The 19,741-nt window shown below is 37.2% G+C and overlaps 2 protein-coding genes across 2 annotated transcripts; one reads left to right on the forward strand and one right to left on the reverse strand.

Moving 5' to 3' along the window:
* Positions 1-2,064: 2,064 nt before the first annotated feature.
* Positions 2,065-11,876, reverse strand: glb1 (galactosidase, beta 1). The gene is made up of 16 exons (XM_077245945.1): positions 11,726-11,876; positions 10,571-10,740; positions 10,102-10,252; positions 9,193-9,253; positions 8,991-9,085; positions 8,297-8,477; positions 7,216-7,274; positions 6,350-6,471; positions 6,166-6,206; positions 5,963-6,075; positions 5,777-5,851; positions 4,988-5,077; positions 4,695-4,808; positions 4,001-4,132; positions 3,596-3,859; positions 2,065-2,821 (listed from the first exon to the last, which is right to left on the reverse strand). The coding sequence occupies exons 1-16, from the start codon at positions 11,780-11,782 to the stop codon at positions 2,567-2,569; spliced, it is 1,980 nt and encodes a 659-aa protein (XP_077102060.1). The 5' UTR covers positions 11,783-11,876; the 3' UTR covers positions 2,065-2,566.
* A 1,958-nt stretch (positions 11,877-13,834) lies between these two features.
* ccdc86 (coiled-coil domain containing 86) lies at positions 13,835-19,672 on the forward strand. The gene is made up of 5 exons (XM_077245946.1): positions 13,835-14,454; positions 15,544-15,673; positions 17,399-17,473; positions 17,571-18,447; positions 18,596-19,672. Exons 1-4 carry the CDS (start codon positions 13,970-13,972, stop codon positions 17,706-17,708), a joined length of 828 nt encoding a protein of 275 aa, XP_077102061.1. The 5' UTR covers positions 13,835-13,969; the 3' UTR covers positions 17,709-18,447; positions 18,596-19,672.
* Positions 19,673-19,741: the final 69 nt, after the last annotated feature.

Raw genomic sequence — 19,741 nt, forward strand, 5'->3', positions numbered from 1 at the left:
AATTCTTGATATCAACAATTAAATTTTTACTAATTAAAATGCTCATTCTAGATATCAAGAATTGTATTTCAACTAGTAAAAACTATAATTCTTGATATCTGTAATTGAATTTTCACTAGTGAAATGTCACCATTCTTGATATCAACAATTGAATTGCTACTAGTAACAATGTTCATTTTTGATATCAATAATTCCATTTTCACTAGTGACTATGTTAATTTCTGATATCATGAATGTGATTGTTACTAGTAAGAAAGCCATTTTAGATATCTGAAATAATATTGATATCAGAAATACATTTTCAGATATCAAAAATGAAAGTTTTTACTAGTAGCAATTAAATTGTTGATATCAAGAATAGACATTTCAACTAGTGACAATTGAATTATTGATATCAGGAATTCACATTCTTACTAGTAACAATGTAATTATTGATATGAAAAATTATATTTCTACTAGTAAGAAATCAATTGTTGATATCAACAATTAATTTTGAATGGCAGCCTATGGTGACATTTCACTAGTGAAAATACAATTACAGATATCAAGAATTAAATTGTTGATATCAAGAATTCATATCCTGGAAATGAATAAAAGTTAAAACGGCTTGCCATATTAGTGTACGTGACGAGAATAGCAGCAGAACCTGCATGAAGAATGTGCAAACGTCATCGCAGCAAGGAAATTGCTGAAAATATTGCAACTGAAAGAACCATGTACCGGGTCATTAAGAACTTCAAGGAGAGAGGTTCAGCTGCAGTGAAAAAGACCTTTGGACAATAACTGGTGTCAAGAAGGACAGAAATGAAGCCACTGAATAACACTGAAAATGAAGAAATGAAAAACACCAAGGACAGACTGAGTACAAGGATTGGACAGCAGAAGATTGGTGCAACGTTATTTTCTCTGCTGAACCTTCCTTCTGACTGTTTGGGACAGCTGGAAAATTGCTTGTCCGGAGAAAAAAAAAAAGGTGAACGCTGCCATAAATCCTGTGTCTGGCCAACAGTGAAGCATCCTGATCGTGAGACCGTCCATGAGTGAGGTTGCATTAATCCAAGGGAGTGGGTGTTCTCTCACAATTCTGCCCAAAAACACTGCCATGAATACAGAATGGTATCAAAACGTTGGAGATCATTACATTGAAATGTTGGGTCTGTGGCCAGGCAATTCCCCGGATCTTAATCCATAGAGAGCATGTGGTACATCCTCAAAAGGACAAGCAGAAACCCATTAATTGCAATCAATAAGGAAAGAATGGATTACCATTAGTCAGCATTTGGCCCTGAAGCTCATATCCAGCATGTCAGAGCAAATTGCAGAGGTTATGAAATGGGTGAACACTGTAAATATTGAGTCTTTGCGTATATTGACGGTTGTATATACATGTATGGTTACTCGTACTCAGAATTTGTCTTCTGCATTTAACCCGTCCAAGTTAGTGCACACACTTTAGGAGCAGTGAACACACACACAGACTGCAAACCACACTGTGGCGCTCGGGGAGCGATTGGGGGTACAACCTCAAGGGGACCTCAGTCGTGGGTATTGACGGTGGAAAATAGCAATGTTGTTTAACTGCCCCACTGGTATTGAGAATCGAACCCACAACTTTAGGCCACGGCTGCCCCGTTATTGATTGTGTTACAAATAAAAGCCTTTTAAGCCTATCAGTATAGTTTCCCGATATACCAAAGAAACTTGTGAAAAAATAATCACATAATAAAACACAAAATTTTAAGTCGCTACCAATACTTTTGGCCACTGCTATATTTATTAATCTCAACTTTTATTCTTTTACTCGTTATTCCTAAATTTCTTAAAATGAAATGTTCAAAATGTACGTGGTGTTGGTGTTGACAACAATTGAAAACTAAGTTTTCATAATTTTCAATCAGGCTTTAGTATGAGAGGAGATGCAAAAGAGAAGCCAAAAAAGGAAGAAGAAAGTCAAAAACTTTCCCTTCTGCAGAATTGCAGTACACATAAAACAAAATTCCGGTAAACCACCCCACTTCTAGAACCTTAAAACAAACCATATGTATGTCTCAGATAAAGACTGCGTTAATAAAATAGTGCCGTTTAATTACACACAACCATGGATTTCTGTAAGGCTTCAATAATTCAAAGTCATAAAACCATTTAACATCATTTCATCATGATACATTACAAGGCAAGTCAAATGTGGTGCAAAAATAAAATCACTCATATGCAATAAACGCTTGACTAAACAATGTAGCATGTTTGTCCATATGAAAGGTAAGGTTCCTAGTATTATTCAAAATACTGAAAAGTGCAAAATAAACGTAGTATCCGCATTAGGAAATAATGTTAACATCACCTTGAGAGGAACTAGTGCACTCAAACTAAAATCACACAGCTCATTCCCTGAGCGGCTTTGACAACTGAGCATTGGCAGATTTTACAGTAAATTCACAGTGATCATATATTATAGTTTTAAAATTGTCCATATAGAGCTGACGCATGTCATATCCTTTCAGATCAGTAAAATGTGTGACACAAATTAATTATTCTAAGATTCTTCTGCTTGTGGTGGTCGGTATAATCATAAGAGGTCTTGTTTTTCGAACAGCCGTCTCGTGTGCTGGCTGGTTGTCTTCACTGTGGCGTTTATTACCGGAGTGTCAGTGAACTCCACCACGCAGGAACCCGAGGAGCACGGTGCCGCCTCCAGCTCCAGAACGGTTATGTTGTTTTGAACGGAGGTGCTGAGCAGGTGGGCTGGGACAAAGAGGGTCACCTGTGGCCCGCGGGAAGGCCAGTAGCGGCCCACATTAAAACCATTAATCCACACTTGACCCTGGAATAAAAAAGCATTTTATGATCCTTTAAAATTTCACCTAAGCTAATCTCTTTACATTTGTAAATGGATCTCATTAGGGATGCACGGATAAGAAGATTTTGTCCGATACTGATAGCGGATCGTTCTTTATATTTGAAAGCCGATGACCGATATATCGGCCGATAAATCTAAATTAAAATTTTTATATAATTTTTATGAGCCTGATTACAAAAACAAAAGTCTCATCATTAAAAGCCATGTCCCAAGCACACAATTATAATGTTCTCATGATAATTCTATGTAGCTTATATGACAAACTTGCACATGTTTCACTTAACCATATTTTCCCTTTTTCCAATCATATTTAGACCAATTAAAAACCATCATGGTGAACAGTGCACACATGAAGTGTCTCAGCTGAAGGAAAATAATCCATTGTTTTTTGCTTTAATATATCAGCCAAATTGTCTTATCAGGACGATAACGATAACATTAAAAATTAACGTATTTGGCCGATACTGATATGGTGGCCGATATACCATGCATCCCTAGTATTTTCCCTTTTCCCAATCATATTTCAAACAATTAAAAACCATCATGGCGAACAGTGCGGATCTGAAGTGTCTCAGCTGAAGGAAATACTACATTATTTATCGGCTTTAATATATCGGGCAAATTTTTCATATCGGGCCGATAACGATAACATTAAAAATGAACATATATCGCCCGATACCGATATATCGTGCATCCCTAGATCTCATTAAAAGCGACAGCAGTGGTGAAGAGTCCTACCTTCCTCCAGTTGGGAAACTGTATGTATGTGTCCTGAGGGAGGTCGGGAATGCCGTCCGGGATGTGGAAGCTGCCAGCGTAGAAGGTTGGAGGTGAAAGAGCAGGAGGAGGTGTGGTGGTTAAACTGGTGGAGGGCGAGGAGATGGAGACAGATGAGCTTGACGCCGACAACAGCCCCTCACGCACGGCTTCATCTATACTCAGAGAGTACACCGTCCAGTTAACCAGAACTTCAGCGCCCAGAGTCAGATTGAACACCAGACCCTGAGGAACAGAGAGAAAATGAAAAAGAGTCTTAATATTTCTGTGGGATTGTCAGCTACAGGAAAACTGTAATTCTGATTAGTTAGAACAGGTTGAGGGACTTTGCGGAGTAAAATGGGAAGTGGATAAAGTTTTGGTTGCCTTGAAGTCATTAATTTCTCTCCCGTAGTTGATTCTGCCCATGTTCTCCACCAGGATGTCCACACGGCTGCCAACTTTTCCAGTTATATTCATAGTGAGTGCCTTGTTCCTCTCCAAAATACCAGAAGAAATCTAAAAAAAAAATTGATTTAAGAAGCACAGAATGAAATGAAACAATTACACTACTGTTCAAAAGTTTGAGGTTTTTGAAAGAAGTCTCTTCTGCTTATCTGATGTATTTCATCAAAATATTGTGAAATAGTATTACAATTTTAAATAACTTTCATCTATGTGAATATATTTTTAAAACCCTGTGAAGAAACATTTCTGATTATTATCAATGTTGAAAACATAATATTTTTGTGGAAAGAGTAATGCATTTTTTCAGGATTCTCTGATGAATAGAAAGTTCAAAAGAACAGCATTTATATGAAATAGAAATTTCATTAATTTATAACTGTCACTTTTGTCCTTGCTGAATAAAAGTATTAATTTCTTTAAAAAAAAAAAACGTAATGACCTCAAACTTGGCGGTGTACTGTATAAAATGTTGTGTTATGCAAACACTTCCAATTTGATATAAACCTGTGCACAGACTTTATCTTATCTTAAGAGCCTTTTCACCATCACATCTATTATGATTATGAGTAACTCAGGCATGAAACCATCAACAGAGTAACACAGTGCTGCTTACGCCATCAATGGATATATATGCCCGATCATGGACTCCATTTAGAGGAGATGACAGCGGGGTGGGCTTCAGACAGTTGACAGGTAACACAGTTCGATACAGCATAAAGCCAAACGCCTGACGGAATAATGAGACATCCATAATCATTAAACAGATAAGACAAAGCAATACAGTACATAAAAAGCATCTGCATAAACACTGACTGAGACAAAGTGGAGGGAGCATTTAAATCACTAACATTACTGAACAGAACTGCACATTTACTGAAAAACAATTAAGATGAGATGCAGGCATACCTGATTCATTTCAGTAAATGTTGGTGGGTAAAGAGTTTTCACAGGGCCGGACAAAGATAATAAATCCAAAGACTCTGACACGGTCTTGAGCTGCAAGAACATGATAGTTATATAGAGGAGTGTTATATAGACAGATTAAATAAATAGGACCTATAATGCTTTTTTTAAATTTTCATCTTTCTTTAGAGTGTAATGTTGTTGTTTGGGCATGAAAAAGGTCTGAAAAGTTACTAAACACTAAGTCACTCTGACAGGAGTTATTCTATACATCAGTCGTACTGTTTCTGAACTCCCTGGATCGCCTCCACTTGTAGTCTTGAGTTTTCTTCTGGGAACGAAAATGTCACAATATTCCTCATTTAAATAATTCCCACCCAAGACATACGCAAAAAAAAGGGGCCTGGTTGAGTTAGTTAGTAGTGTGTTAAACTCGTGGTTATGGTAAGGAGAGTGACATTTCTGAAAGACGCTGAAAGTGGTTGACCAATTACAACACACTGGACAAGCCGACCAATCAGAGCACAGAAGAAGGGGCTTCATATAGATCTAAACCGAGCGTTACTGACAGATTGGGAAGAGAGGTGCTGCAACAATGTCAAATATTGGAAAAATTACGTTTTTTTGTGTTTTTTTTTACATTTAAGCATGAAAACCTATTCTATTAGAGCACAAAAACAAAAATCAAAGACTAAACGGCATAATTGGTCATCTTTAAATAAAACAGAGACTCGAAATATAAATCCTATTCCAACAGTAGAATAAATAGGCAACGATGAAAAAATTATTTACCTTCTTCATTTGCACTTGTCCATATGCAAATTTAGGTGTCGATGGAGGCAGCATTCCTTCTGGTATATCTTTGTACTGTATCCGAAACAACAACAAAAAAACAATCAGATCGATTTGCATGATTACTGACCATTGCATTTCTCCTTTGAAAATCATAATTCTATCAATAAATAGCTAAATCTTTACCATTTTGATGACTTCTCTAATGGCGAAATACTTCTCTGTGAGGTCTCCAGCTTCTGTAAGGGGGGCGTCATAGTCGTAGCTGGTTGGCTGAGGACTATAATGAGAGTTTGCGCCTATAATGTGATAAAATCAAGGAAAAACATGAATCGAGACGCATTGTAAGTTATTCTTGGCCTGTTGATGTACTAACCTCCAAGACCTACCATTCCAATAACCAAAGTTAGTTCCACCGATGAACATATATCTTGAAAACAATAACAAAAATAGTAATCAATTATACAATTCTGATTATTCAAAATAAATAAATAAAATAAATCAATGCATTCCTTTCAGAAGTCCTTTTTTAGTATAAAACCGATATTCAATTGTTATGGGCGACCAACTCACAAGTTGACATTGGCTCCCATTCCCAGAATTTCATTGAGGCTCTTGACGATAGCGGCTGTGTGAACGACAGAGTGTTTCTCGCCCCAGTGGTCCAACCAGCCTGCGTAAAACTCAGAGTTCACCTGCAAAAAAAAACTGGCCTCAGTTCTATTTTCCAGAACACATTTCTACATAGAATTGTGGCACATAATTCTCCCTCCCTGCCAGATGTGGAAAGGCTTATCCACGTCTTTATTACGTCAAGGCTTCATTATTTTATTGCACTTTATTCTAGTCTCCAAAATAAGAAACTGCAATATATTCAGAATTCAGCCGTTCGGGTACTGACTTGCAACTGCTTGCCAGCATATTTCCCCTGTTCTTTATAAATTGCATTGGATTCCCATACAGGTGCATATTGATATTAAAACCTTGTTTTTAACATATAAAGCTGTTAATGGGACAGACTCAGCATATCTTTATAATTTAATCGCCCCTTTTACTCCAACTCGCTCTCTCCGCTCTTCTGATTCTTGAAACTTATCTTTTAAAACAGGGTCTATAAGAGGTCGAGCTTCTTCTGTTTCATCTCCACAGTTATGGAATGCTCTTCCTTTCGCCATTACAAATTTGCAGTTTGACTGACCCCAACACTTCACTGTTTTAAGAAGATCTTTTTAAAGCTGTTTTTTATTGAGTATACTTTGTCATTTCTGTTTTTTACTATAATGCTGTCATTGTTATTAATACCGTGTAGCGTTTTGGGTTTGAGAAAAGCGCAATATAAATAAAATGCATTATTATTATTATAATGTAGTTCAGTGTGGCTTTGTCATCCTGTGTCTTTATATTCATAACTGCTGATAGGGAAAATGATTGACTCTTACCAAAGGCCCACGTGGCTCTGCATGTCTCTGTGCTTCAAACGCAGCGGTTACATTTGAACCTGCACAAAAATACAACAATAAAATGTACAAATCGCAATGCTAAGTAATGTCAGAACCAGTGTTATCGTTAACTAAAAATGTAAAAAAATAAACGTTAACTGAAGTAAAAAAACAAACAAACATAAAACGTATTTAGGTAATTGCAAAGGCAATATTTAGGCATCTATATATAAATATATATATATTTTTGCTCACCAGCTACTGTGGCTAGCGGTTTTCTAAAGTTACTTGCCACTCAGCATTTTCACTGGCCACATTTTGAACATCGATACCATGGGGGAAAAATGCCATATAGCTATTTTTAATACTATCTCATAATTTGGCAGCAGGAATATTAGACCTGACGCACTATTATACTGTTACACATGTGTTTTCTTTCTCAACTGTTTACGTTCACTTAAAATATAACTGACTGTTTTTACGTGAATACTTACCAAGACTTGCATGTTGACATTATTTTGCATTTATTTGATTTTGTGTATATTTGCTTTTTAAGCGCAATAAGCAATAAAAAAGAACTCAATTTATAACTGAGAGGCGGCTTTATGTGTTTTCTTTGGGTGTGAAATTCAAGCCCTTTAACACCAACAATATTCATCAGGAGCAAATGAACCGAGTGAGTGAGGAGAGGTCGGGTTTGTGTGTCACTCGCTGTTGGAAAGATGAGAGAGTGAGAAAGCGCAGCTTTACCTGTATCTATTCTGTGGAAAAAAAGTATTGGAAGCGTTTAATTTATTTCAGTATTGATATGTATCGAAAAATCTATATTTTTGACAACACTACATTGCACTTAGTTTATTTCAGATGGCATTTTAAAAAGACTACAACTGAAAAATGAATATATTATATATAAAATTTAACCCGCCAAAGTGGCTAGTAGGAGTGACTGCGTTACACTGCTGAAATCCATCCGCATTTGGCAGGTGTTAATGCCAAGCTCTGTATATAACATTTAGGCATAAATATAGGTGATATATATATATACATATATATATACAGGTGACATATAGGCTGTGCAGACCTGGGCCGAAGTCAACAGTGGCATAGATGCCCTGGAGGGATCCACACTTGAGATAACCCACGCCTGCTCCATCAGTGGTGAACAGGACCACCTCGTCTCCCAGATGAGCCCGGAACAGCTGGCTGAGATGCCGCATGTAATCAAAATCACAGGCAAAGTAACTGCCGTACTCATTCTCTACCTGCATATGAAAGCAACCACATTCACAAATGTAAGATGTGCTTGTGTTTGAAAATGAAACTTTAATACATATTACACATATTTACATACTCGTTTGTCCTTAAATAGCTAAAAAGGGTGAAATTATATATACAAACAAATTATATATAACATTTTATAGATTGGGTTATCTATATACGGTATATAGGGTTTTCATGTCATTGTAATGTAATTGTCACACTTTTCATAAGTTAAACCCATCAAATCATGAGCAGACATTTTATGAACTGATTACATAATAAGCTGGAAAGTAACTGAATTATTATTGAGTAAAAATACTCGTTCAACAGGAAATTCCACTGTTCAGTGTCATGAGTTTAGCACTAAGGCAGGCTGAAATCACAGCAATCTGATTTCTCTCATGTTATGAAAATTACATATTCAATAATATATAGTTGAATATACAGTATATCATAATGTATATATAATGTTTTAATTTTTTACCACCAGCATGATTGTTATATAACTTTCTTACTTGCACAGTTATGATGGGTCCGCCGTTCTGGTACAGGTAACGTTTTATGATGGGCAACAACTTCCCCATCCACTTATCCACTGCTGTAAGGTAATCTAGAGCAATATAAAAAACGCCACTTGAACTTACAAGATATACATTTCACTCATTCAACTGCATCTTTTCCACTCTAAGGTTACTCAATAACTCATGTTATTATTACCTGGATCAGAAGATCGCAGCACAATGTCTTTCTTTTTCAACAGCCAGGCAGGCAAACCCCCCTAAAACAAGAAAAATGAACCATCCGAGGTCTTATCTTATTTTTTTTATATTTTTATTTATTATTTATTATTATTTAGTTATGTAAATCAAATTTTTACATTTATTTTAAATCATAAGAATTAATTAATTATTTAATATTTACATTGTTTTTCCACAGACCCCCTAGCTCACTCTTGTGGCCCCCGGACCCTAGTTTAAGATGCGTCTCAGGCCCCGATTACGTATTAAGATGCGTTTTGGTCGATCGGATCACAAGTAGACGACGAGGACACATGTTCACACCTGGTGTTTTAATCCGTCTCTTTTGTCCACTTTCAACCACTTCTGTCCTGGTTTCTTCGAGTGGAGGGTAAATGTACATGTTTTTTTCAGATCTAATGGACAAAATAAGCTTGCACAATGAACATATGAATGCGACCGGAGCATCAGCTTTCATTTCTGCTCTGACAGCCGTACGATCACGCCAAATTGTCAGCTATGAGTGGCTGTTCGAAATCAGGAATGTTGAGAGAACATTGTGCTTGGTACGTTTTTCATCTTCAAACCAAACTTGGGTCTCCAGCCGACAAATTTTAAATCCCGTCTGGCTAGAGCTCTTCCCATAATGATTATGCATTAAATCAGTAGACAGTGAGAAGACGGTCTTTTGTGGCTGTTTGAACACGTTCGACCACATGAGCGTTTACACTACAAAAGCAATCCGGTCAAATGTGTTTTCAACTACTTCTGGAAGTGATCGAAAGTGCAAAACATTTTAACCCCGTTTACACCTTTAGCATCATCCACTTGTGATCCGATCAACCGAAACGCATCTTAATAACAGTCCTTAATAAAGGTCCTTTCTCACCATATCCCACTCTGCACAGATGTAGGGGCCAGGCCTCATGATGACCAGCAGGCCAATGTCTTGGCACAGCTGCAAGAAGTGCTCCAGATCCATGTCTCCGCTGAAGTCGTACTGACCCGGAACCGGCTCGTGGAAGTTCCATGGCACATACCTGTGGATGAATTCGGCCATTAGGGAAATCTTTGTTGGAATGAGTGTAATACAAAGTTAGAATAAAAAGGGCCAAAGAAATTCCATTGATTAGTACATAATTATGAAATCATTTCAGAAATATTGTACTTGCAATGAGCAATTTCTCCACAATAACATTTTATATCCCAGTATTCACTATTGAATTTTCCATGATTTTTATTAATAATTTCCAGGCTTTTCCAGGCTTGGAAATCACAATATTTCCAGGTTTTCCTTGACTGTGGGAATACAAAACATTGCAAATGACTAATACTTAATCATTTTCAGTTCCTCTTACGTCTGGATGGCGTTCAAACCAGCCATGTACATCTTGAGTAGCCTGTCCTTCCAGTAGACTCTGGGAATCCTGCTGTAGTGGATGCTGCCCGAGATGTAGCGAAATGGCTCTCCATCTTTAAGGAAGCAGTTTTGACGGTAATCCACGGAGAAACTGGATGTTGAAGCATACTACAGAAAGGAAGAGGATACAGAGCGCTTTAAAACTTTCCAGTAAAAATTAATTAACTTTAAGCACATTAAATTTTAAAAATCATAATGAGTTACTAAAAACTGAGCAACTAAAAATTACAGGAATAACTAAGGAATAATACTTGACCACAGAATACCACAATTAAAGAATCTGAATCAAGTACAGTATTCCAGAGACCTGTGTAATTATATAATGTACTCAGTCTCACGTTCAAAACTGGTTTGGTTTTCCTACTTCCATGGAACACAATCAAAGATATTTTGCACTAAATTCTTGTCTGAACTGTTTCCCCTCATATAAATGAAAGTGAATGGGGACTGGGGCATATGAGTCCCAAATGACAAAAAGGTGGTCTCAAAGAAGTCATGGCAGGTTTGACGTCAAGCATGGTTCACATGTGTCTTGTGGACAATTATTATTGACATCAGAAATGGTACAACATAATGACAAGACGTGTTTTTGTCATTTTTTCAGCACAGAAGCCTCAGTTTCCATTTACTTTCATAATATGGAAAAGAGCAGTTGTTTAAACATCCTGCAAAATTTAAAGATTCAGATGGAATGAGGGTGCGTAATTAAGGACAGAATTGTGATCTTTGTGAGCTATCTCTTTAAATAATAGTATTAAGGATTGATGTTTGATTATGATGACTGACGTCCTCACATGACAAGTCACAAGACGCACGAGTCATGACAGTCTGGACGCACTTGTCAGGTGTCAGTATATTCATTATCATAACATCAGACCAAAAGTGCGACCGAATATCTCACAGCAGAAATATTCTTCTATAAACAGTGTCAGAATAACAAACACTAGAAAGTATAACACTTTTCTTAGATGGTAGTACTGCATATCCAAGTCACTATTTAAAGTTATGGAGAGAACATCATAACACTAGTAAGCAAGCTTTACGCTTGCTTTAAATTATACTTTTAAAACAAATGGGCAAAGTCAATACTTGCCGTGACCGATGGTAGGGCCAGGAGCAGAACCAACACCAGTTCGAGACCCGCAGTCATGTTGTTCGAATCAGCCAAACAGCGGTGCGGAAGTCAAATGCCATTTATTTTGGTTGCTGCTAGCGATGACCGACTCGTGAATGAATCGTTGTCTGGAATCGGATCTTTTTAATGAACTAGTTGAACCGGTTCACAGAGCAGGTCTGGAAGATTTGTTCACAAATAGAACTGAATCGGTATAAAAGTTACGTTAAAACCGACCTAGCATTTATGAATTATTTTTCACAACTAGTAAGTAATCCAATAGAATAAAATGAAATGCTAATGCACCTAGTGAGTTAATAAATTGTGGTGGTCACAAACGGGTTTTAGTATTGTGTCAAACTGAACTGGACAAATTAGATTACAACAAACACCTTTATTACCAGAACACAAACTTATCGGAATATTTTAATGTAAAGCATGGACCATGTGGTGACGCTAAAGGAGATTCATGTTTTGATTTTGAACAGGTTTGAGAACCATCTCACGGTCGCAGATTTTACCATCACTATAGTTGGAAATCAAACTGAGGGTACATTTACATGACAACCCAGACAGCAACATAATGTCGGATCAGATCCCTGCCCACATCTGGCCCACATCTGGTACACATGGATTCCACATGGCCCAGATGTGGGCCGGATCTGGGCCGACATTATGTTGCTGTCTGGGAATAAAATGTACTAAAAACAGAAAAGTTTTTCCACTGTGTTTTACAGACGACACAACAACATTCTCAAAACATTCCCAGTTCGCATGAATTCGTGAAAACGACAAAAAACGCGGTATTATTCATGTTGGGCCAATAGATGGTGATGCCACTTGGTGAAGAAACACTATGTGTCTATAGACTGAACACGTAATACACAAACGCATGACGTCACCGTTTTCAAAAAATTGTACTATGTTTTCAGCTAAAAATGGGAAACTGTTAATTCATTTTGGCCATTAATTTACACGACAATGGCATTTTGGGAGCCTGAAAACGCAAGCTTTTGAAATGGGTTTCAAAGTGCAAGTTTTAGAAAACAAAACTGTTATCGAATTTGTGAAAACGGTGAAAATCGGTGAAATCATGGGTATGCGTATTACGTGTTCAGTGTTTCATTGCAAAGTGACATCGCCAACTACTGGCCTGGCATAAATAAACGTTTTTAGTCGGTTTTGCGTATCCGTGTAAACGAGGATCGTTTTGACAATGTTGTTGTCTGTAAGCGAAAAAAACGTTTCTGTTTTTAGTATATTGTTATCGTGTAAACGTACCCTTTGAAAACAAAAGTTTGCATTTTCAGGCCCCCAGAACCCTCGTTGTGTAAATGAACTGCCAAATCGAATACATTTTTTTCTGTTTTTGTTGTTGTGTATATACAGCCACTGAATCAGTAAAGTTCTCAAGTCAAATACTAATTTATTGAGAGTCATCTCTTTCAGACGTGTCCAACGCTTTAATTCAATATTTAAAACATAATTAGCATTTCATTCATGTTCGTAGCTACTTATTTTTTATTACTAGTATTAATTGTCTTCCGGAAGATTAAAATAAAAATATAAGAATTCTAGTCATAACAAATTCATTTTAATATTGTGACAAACTGAACTGTAGAAAATATAAAATATACATTGTTAACCGAAAACTGTAGCCTAAAAAACAGCAATCTTACTGGATTTTTTAAATTATTTTTATTTTATTTTATGAACTTGTACCCGACATTACAAAAAACAGGCACCAAAGTCAGAAGCTCCAAAGACACTGACAAGACGCCAAGACTTATTTGCACCGTTTAAATTTTCTCTACCTTAAGAGAGACTTCATTAAAAAGGCAAGTTCGTTACAGAAAACTTTGTATAAAGGAGAAGATTTAGACAATCGACTTTTATGGATAAATCATTTTCCATTCAACAAATTTACTGGAACGCTTTGCAGGGGCCAATTGATGATGCAAATAAATCAATGATTCGGACCTTTGAATCGGTTCGAGAACCGACTTGCTTAAATGAGTCGGACTTCACATAGTTGCCCTCCCAACCACTAAGGAGCGCTATTGATTACTTCCAAATGATTATTGACACTCCTCTTCTACGTTTCTCAGGGAAATACAGGAGGAATGCACGTGTGTTTCCGCACATGTGTGGTGTCTTTTACAGTTTAAATAGCTTTATATTTTATCAATCGACTCAACGCGAACGATCTCAGCGTCTATAAACATGGAAGTAGACGGTGGAGGTGATGTTATGAAGGCTGAAGGTCCCGAAAACGACGCGGATTCTCCCGTTGTGAGCCGCACACGGAGTGGTCGCAGACTCCGGACGCCCGCGGCCAAAACTCCCGTTCGCCGGACCAGAAAGTCGGTTGTCCGAGAAGATCCGGCAGAAAGCATCAATGAATGTACAGCAGATACTAAAGGCGATCAGTGCAGTTCAGTCACAGAAACAGTATGTGAAGACGAAACCGCGTCATTATCAGCATCAGCAGTAAATGTCAGTCAAGAGTCAGTTCCGGACACTGTAGATCAGACCAGTGAGAAGGAAAACGTGGTAAATAACACGGAGACAGGGTCCACAGGTCCTACAGACCTCAAGAAAGGGTCCAAAAAAAGGACTCACTCTGAATCCATTGAGAAGAAAAGTAAGCCTATGCCTCTTGGGAAACCCAAGTCTGGAAGAGTATGGAAAGACCGAAAGAAGCAAAGGTGCAATTACTCTTTATAAACATTTTGTTTCCTATTACTCTCAGGTATTTGGCCTGATATCACATGAGTATTTGTATATTTGTGCATTCACCTCAAAATTAAAATTTGATAGTAATTTACTCACCCCAATGCCATCCAAGATATCCATGTCTTTCTTTCCACAGTGGAAGAGAAATTAAGTTTTTTGAGGAAAACATTTCTCGATGTTTCTTCAAATAATGGACTTCAATGGCAACCAACGTTTTGAAGTCCGAATCAATATAGTTTCAAAGGTCTTTAAAGTGCTTCAACGGGCTGTGCGCGATCGCAACTGAGGAAGAGGGTCTTATCTAGCGAAACGATGTAATTTTCACACAAAAAAAAAAAAAAAAAATATATATATATATATATACTGTATATTCCTTTTTAACTACAATTGTTCGGATTGAGCTGATCTGCAACGCGCTGGGAACTACGTCATCACGTTGAAAGGTCATGCTCGATGACGTTGCAGGAAGTACCGCCCCACTGTTTACAAAGCGACCAATACAATTTGAACTATCCTCTTTCGCACGGTCGCTTTGTAAACAGTGGGGCGGTACTTCCGCTGACGCCGGCGACATCGAGCGTGACCTTTCAACGTGATGACTAGTTCCCAGCGCGTTGCAGATCAGCTCAAGCCGAACAATTAGTTAAAAAGTGTGTGTGTGTGTATATATATATATTCTTTTTTTTTTAATGACCTATCGTTTAGCTAGATAAGACCCTCTTCCTCAGCTGCGATCGTGCACAGCCAGTTGAAGCCCTTCAAAGACCTTTGAAACTGCATTGATTTGGACTTCAAAACATTGGTTGCCATTGAAGGTCATTATTCGAAGAAAAATCCAGAAATGTTTTCCTCAAACTTAATTTCTCTTCCACTGAGGAAAGAAAGAAATGGATATCTTGGATGGCATTGGGGTGAATAAATTGTTAGGAAATTTTAATTATGAGGTGAACTAATCCTTTAATCCAAAATGATGATTTGCTACATAAACATTTCCCTATGTACTTGTTTGTTTGCTAGTGCATTTGTTTCTTCTGCTCAGACATGCTGACTTTGTTTTGTAGGTTCTCTGCTCTGTTGAGAGACAAACCTCTGCGTACTTCATGGGAAAAGAAGATGGAGGCCAAGAGAGAGAAGCAGCTGGTGAAGCAGTACCACCAGCAGCTGAAAGATGAGCAGGCCAGAGAAAAAGAGGTGAATTTCTGCACCAAAACTGTGCTTTTATCTCATTATGTATGAATTGAATGTTGTCATTGTTTGTTTTTGAAACAATAGAAGTGCGTCCCAATTTGCGCACTTCTGCACTATTCTATGCCGTTTTGTAGTATAACTAGTGCTAGTAGTGTGTTCACTGAAAATTCACATTAGAAAGTGCATCCAAAATCGCATACTTCCTTACTATATAGTACGTGAAAAACAGTATGTGACCATATAAGTATGCTAGAAATCACAGTGCTCATAAGAGTTGGTAAACAGTACCTGGATGACCTACTATTTCCAGCGAGATTCTGACAAAATGGCCTAAAACTCATACACTACACGGATGAGTACATGGTGAGTCTGTAGTGTGTGATTTAATTGGGACAAAACTTGGGTAAAGTTTCACTTATTAATAGTGATGGCAATTTCAAAACACTGCTTCATTAAGCTTAGAAGCCTTTACGAATCTTTTGTTCCGAATCAATGGTTCGGAGCGTGTATCAAACTGCCAGAGTCACATGATTTCAGTAAACGAGGCTTCATTACGTCATAACTGTTTCGAAACACTTCGAAATTTCAATGGTTCACCGCTGGGGGGTGTTGATCTGTCAACCCATGAATCATGAGTCACTGAGAACCAATGAACCTGAGAACACGTCTGTGGGTTTTACCTGATCTTTGATCAGTTTTATACATTTGTAGACGTTTGATAATTGATAAAAGAACACGTTTACACGGTAATCTTATTAGATGATTAGATAATTGCATTTGAAAGATTTTACTCTCAGTAAAGAATTTGCAATAGATTGTAAAAGGTGTTTTTATGCATTTTTGACCTGGGTTTTTGTTGCATTTACGCTGTTCTGACCACTAGGGGTCACCGTGGAGACGGATGTCGGATTGTTTCGAAGCCTCGGCACAATATGGCACATTTGTTTCAACTGTTTCAGTGTTTCACGAAGCCTTGATCTGCCCACCACTACTTATTAATAAACTATTTACTTAGTAGTTACCCCTAGAGCAGGGGTGCCAATCTTGGTCCTGCCGATAGACTGTCCTGCACAGTTCATCTCCAACCCTAATCGAACACACCTGAAGCAACCAATTAAGGTCTTCAGGATCACTTGAAAATTAAAGGCAGGTGTGTTTGATTAGGCTTGGAGATGACCTGTGCAGGACAGTAGATTGGCAGGAGCAGGATTGGACCCCTGCCCTAGCGTTAAAAATTTTGGGGGCTTAAGATTTTGAAATGTTTTTATTTTAGACTGTTTTTATTTTTTTTTATCAAAAATGCAGTAAAACCGTAATATTGTGAAACATTCTTACATTTTAATCAAGTCTTGTCACATGATCCTTCAGAAATCATTCTAATATGCTGATTTGCTGCTCAAGAAACATATTATTAATAATAATTACATTTTTATAATGATTAATACTTTGTTGGAAACTGTGATCAGTATTTTTCAGGATTCTTTGATGAATAGAAAGTTCAAAAGACCAGCATTTATTTGAAATATAACTTTTTACTGTCACTTGTGATCAATTTAATGCAGTCTTGCTGAATAAAAGTATTACTTTCTGAGAAACGCAGTGACATTGTGACCTGTGGAAAATGTCATGAAGATTCAGGCTGGTACAAGTTTTGAAGTTAAAAGCTGAAATATCATAGTTAACACTGGTCATATGTGCTTCTTCTGTATTCATTTATTTTTCTTGCAGGACAAGAAGAGGAGGAGAGCAGAACATCTAAAAAGACGAGCAGAAAACGAGAGAAAAGCGGAGATTGTGCAAGTGGTAAATACAGAATGTCAATTTGCACCAGAATTCATATGTTTCTCACAGTTTTTCTGTCACATTCTTATTTAACTCATAACTGCTTTGCCCCTTTCAGATTAAGAATACAGCAAAGATCAAGAGAATGAAGAAGAAGCAGCTGAGGAAGGTTGAGAAAAGAGACACGCTGTCAATGGTGCAGAAAACACCACCTAGTGTCAAGAAGGGCAGAGGGAAAACTATCAGCAGCTTGTAGAGGGTCTAATGCCCTCTTAATATGCTGTGCCAATCTTGGATGAACTGGCATGCGGACCTCAAAATAAAAATATAAAAAAAACCTATGGAAATGTAATGATTTTGTATCTGTGACTCGAAGTAGGTTTGAGTTGTGTATCTGCTTCAAATCTCTGGGTCTGATGTAATATTTGTACAGCAACTTCAAAAATGCAAATAAATGTGTTGATTTCATGGACACCTGTTTCCCCATCACTGTTTTATGTGAACATAAGTTAATGTGATTTGTCACATTAAAAAAATAACATCTTCCTGGCTCATGCATGTTAAGTAATTATTGAATTATTGTTTTATAGCAGGGCAGAATTGGTTTCATTTTCAAACTTAACTTGCCTTGAAGAAAACATGGGACTTTCCACTTTTATGGTTTGATATTGTTTATGGCAATGTTTATCTCACCGAATTGCTTGCGCTTTTGGTATATCAGGTGCTTTTACATGGTGAGGAGGAAAGATAGGTACTTTTTTTGAGTACTTGACCATTTCCTTTATATGAGCTGCCTTTGAATGCTTTTTTCTTCTCCAGTGGCCTGAAGTGAACTAGGAAGAAGAGATCAACCATTACATAAGGTTCTAAGGGGTGGAGCTTAAATAAAAGTATATAAGCACTACCCATGTTCTGTAAGAAACACTGTTGAAGAGTACAACAAAAACCAAGAAGCACATACAGGAACCATGGCTACAATAGCACATCTAGAATTGGTAAGAATATTTTTAATATATTTTAAAATACAAACATTTAACATGATATGCTGACATTTGAAATGTATTTTTAACATGAAAGTGTTGTAATTGTTGCTTTTCTCCAGCCTTGCGCGTCTCCCTCATGAATGTCCTGATTCTCTTTCAGCCTCATAACCATATCCTTCATGCTGAATGTAGACCCAGGCAGTGTGTGAAAGGAGACCCCAAAGACACGGTTCCTGTTCCCTACCATGAGCCGTGTGGAAACGCCACCCATACCGTTCTCCGGGTTCGAAACCCGTTTTCAGAATCTAAAGCCTTTTCTGTGAATTTCTTTAATGGCTCTAATGGAGTCAAGGTTTCGGTGGTGGTGAAGAGCACCGATACCATCGGGAAACTACAGCAAGAGGTTCTGAAGCAGAATCCAGACTTCGGAGTAAACCTGAATCTGGCCTACAATGGGAAACCGGTTCAGCTGCAGCAGACACTGTCTGAGCTCCAAGTGAAGCCTGGAGCCACGTTCATCACCTACCAGAAATGTGTTGGAGGTTAACAAAGATCTGGACACCACTTTTCTTTCTGTCTTCGTCACTGTTTAATCACACTGTAAATTAATCTTACTGTCAAACTTTTCTTTGTCAAATATTTCATTGTCTTATAGCTGTGTGTGTCATATATCCGTCAAAGGTTTGAAAATACTTGATTCAGTGTAATGATTAATGTAACAAGTCCTGATTGTTGATGCAAACATAAAATAGAGTGCAAACAATGTTGAGTTGAATGTGTTATTCGAGCTGCAAGACGACATGAATAGAACTTTTGTTTTGTTCAAGTGTTTTGTTTAACATGACAGGACAAAGATCTACTTTGTTTGGCCGTTTGTTTTTGTGGTCAAGAATTGAACGAGTTTTTTTTAAGGTATTTTCAAGGTTTAATCAACAAAACAGTTTCACTTTCAGTTTTTCAGGGAAAACACAGATAGTAGAAGTGATAGTTCTATCTACATAGTGTCTTATTCTATCTTACATCTTTTATTTTGCATAACAGAAAATTTGTCATATGCAACCTTATAGATGTCCAACATGAACGGATGATTTAAAAGAAAATCCCTAATTCAGTTTGTTAATGGAAACTTCATATTGAAAAATGACTTAATTTATTGATCTGTAATTGTGATTTGCACTTTTATATGTAAATCTGATTCTTCTATTTTAATTAAAAAAATAAAAGTCTTTGGCCCACATATTGTATTATGCATTTTTTTTCTTATTCAACTATTTTATTATGAGCCTCGTGAGCTTCAATGGAAGCA

Source organism: Siphateles boraxobius, unplaced genomic scaffold, assembly GCF_051911475.1.
Source record: "Siphateles boraxobius isolate OS27281-9 unplaced genomic scaffold, OSU_SipBor_1 29, whole genome shotgun sequence".
NCBI lineage: Eukaryota > Metazoa > Chordata > Actinopteri > Cypriniformes > Leuciscidae > Siphateles > Siphateles boraxobius.

Excerpts from the sequence above, each read along its gene's own strand:
- glb1 (XM_077245945.1), bottom strand. The coding sequence starts at position 11,782 with ATGACTGCGGGTCTCGAACTGGTGTTGGTTCTGCTCCTGGCCCTACCA. Across the intron at positions 7,275-8,296 it reads CACTGTTGACTTCGGCCCAG|GTTCAAATGTAACCGCTGCG; the intron begins GTCTGCACAGCC and ends ATTTTTGTGCAG. Across the intron at positions 4,809-4,987 it reads CATTTACTGAAATGAATCAG|GCGTTTGGCTTTATGCTGTA; the intron begins GTATGCCTGCAT and ends TTATTCCGTCAG.
- ccdc86 (XM_077245946.1), top strand. The coding sequence starts at position 13,970 with ATGGAAGTAGACGGTGGAGGTGATGTTATGAAGGCTGAAGGTCCCGAA. Across the intron at positions 14,455-15,543 it reads AAAGACCGAAAGAAGCAAAG|GTTCTCTGCTCTGTTGAGAG; the intron begins GTGCAATTACTC and ends TTTGTTTTGTAG. Across the intron at positions 15,674-17,398 it reads AGCAGGCCAGAGAAAAAGAG|GACAAGAAGAGGAGGAGAGC; the intron begins GTGAATTTCTGC and ends TTTTTCTTGCAG.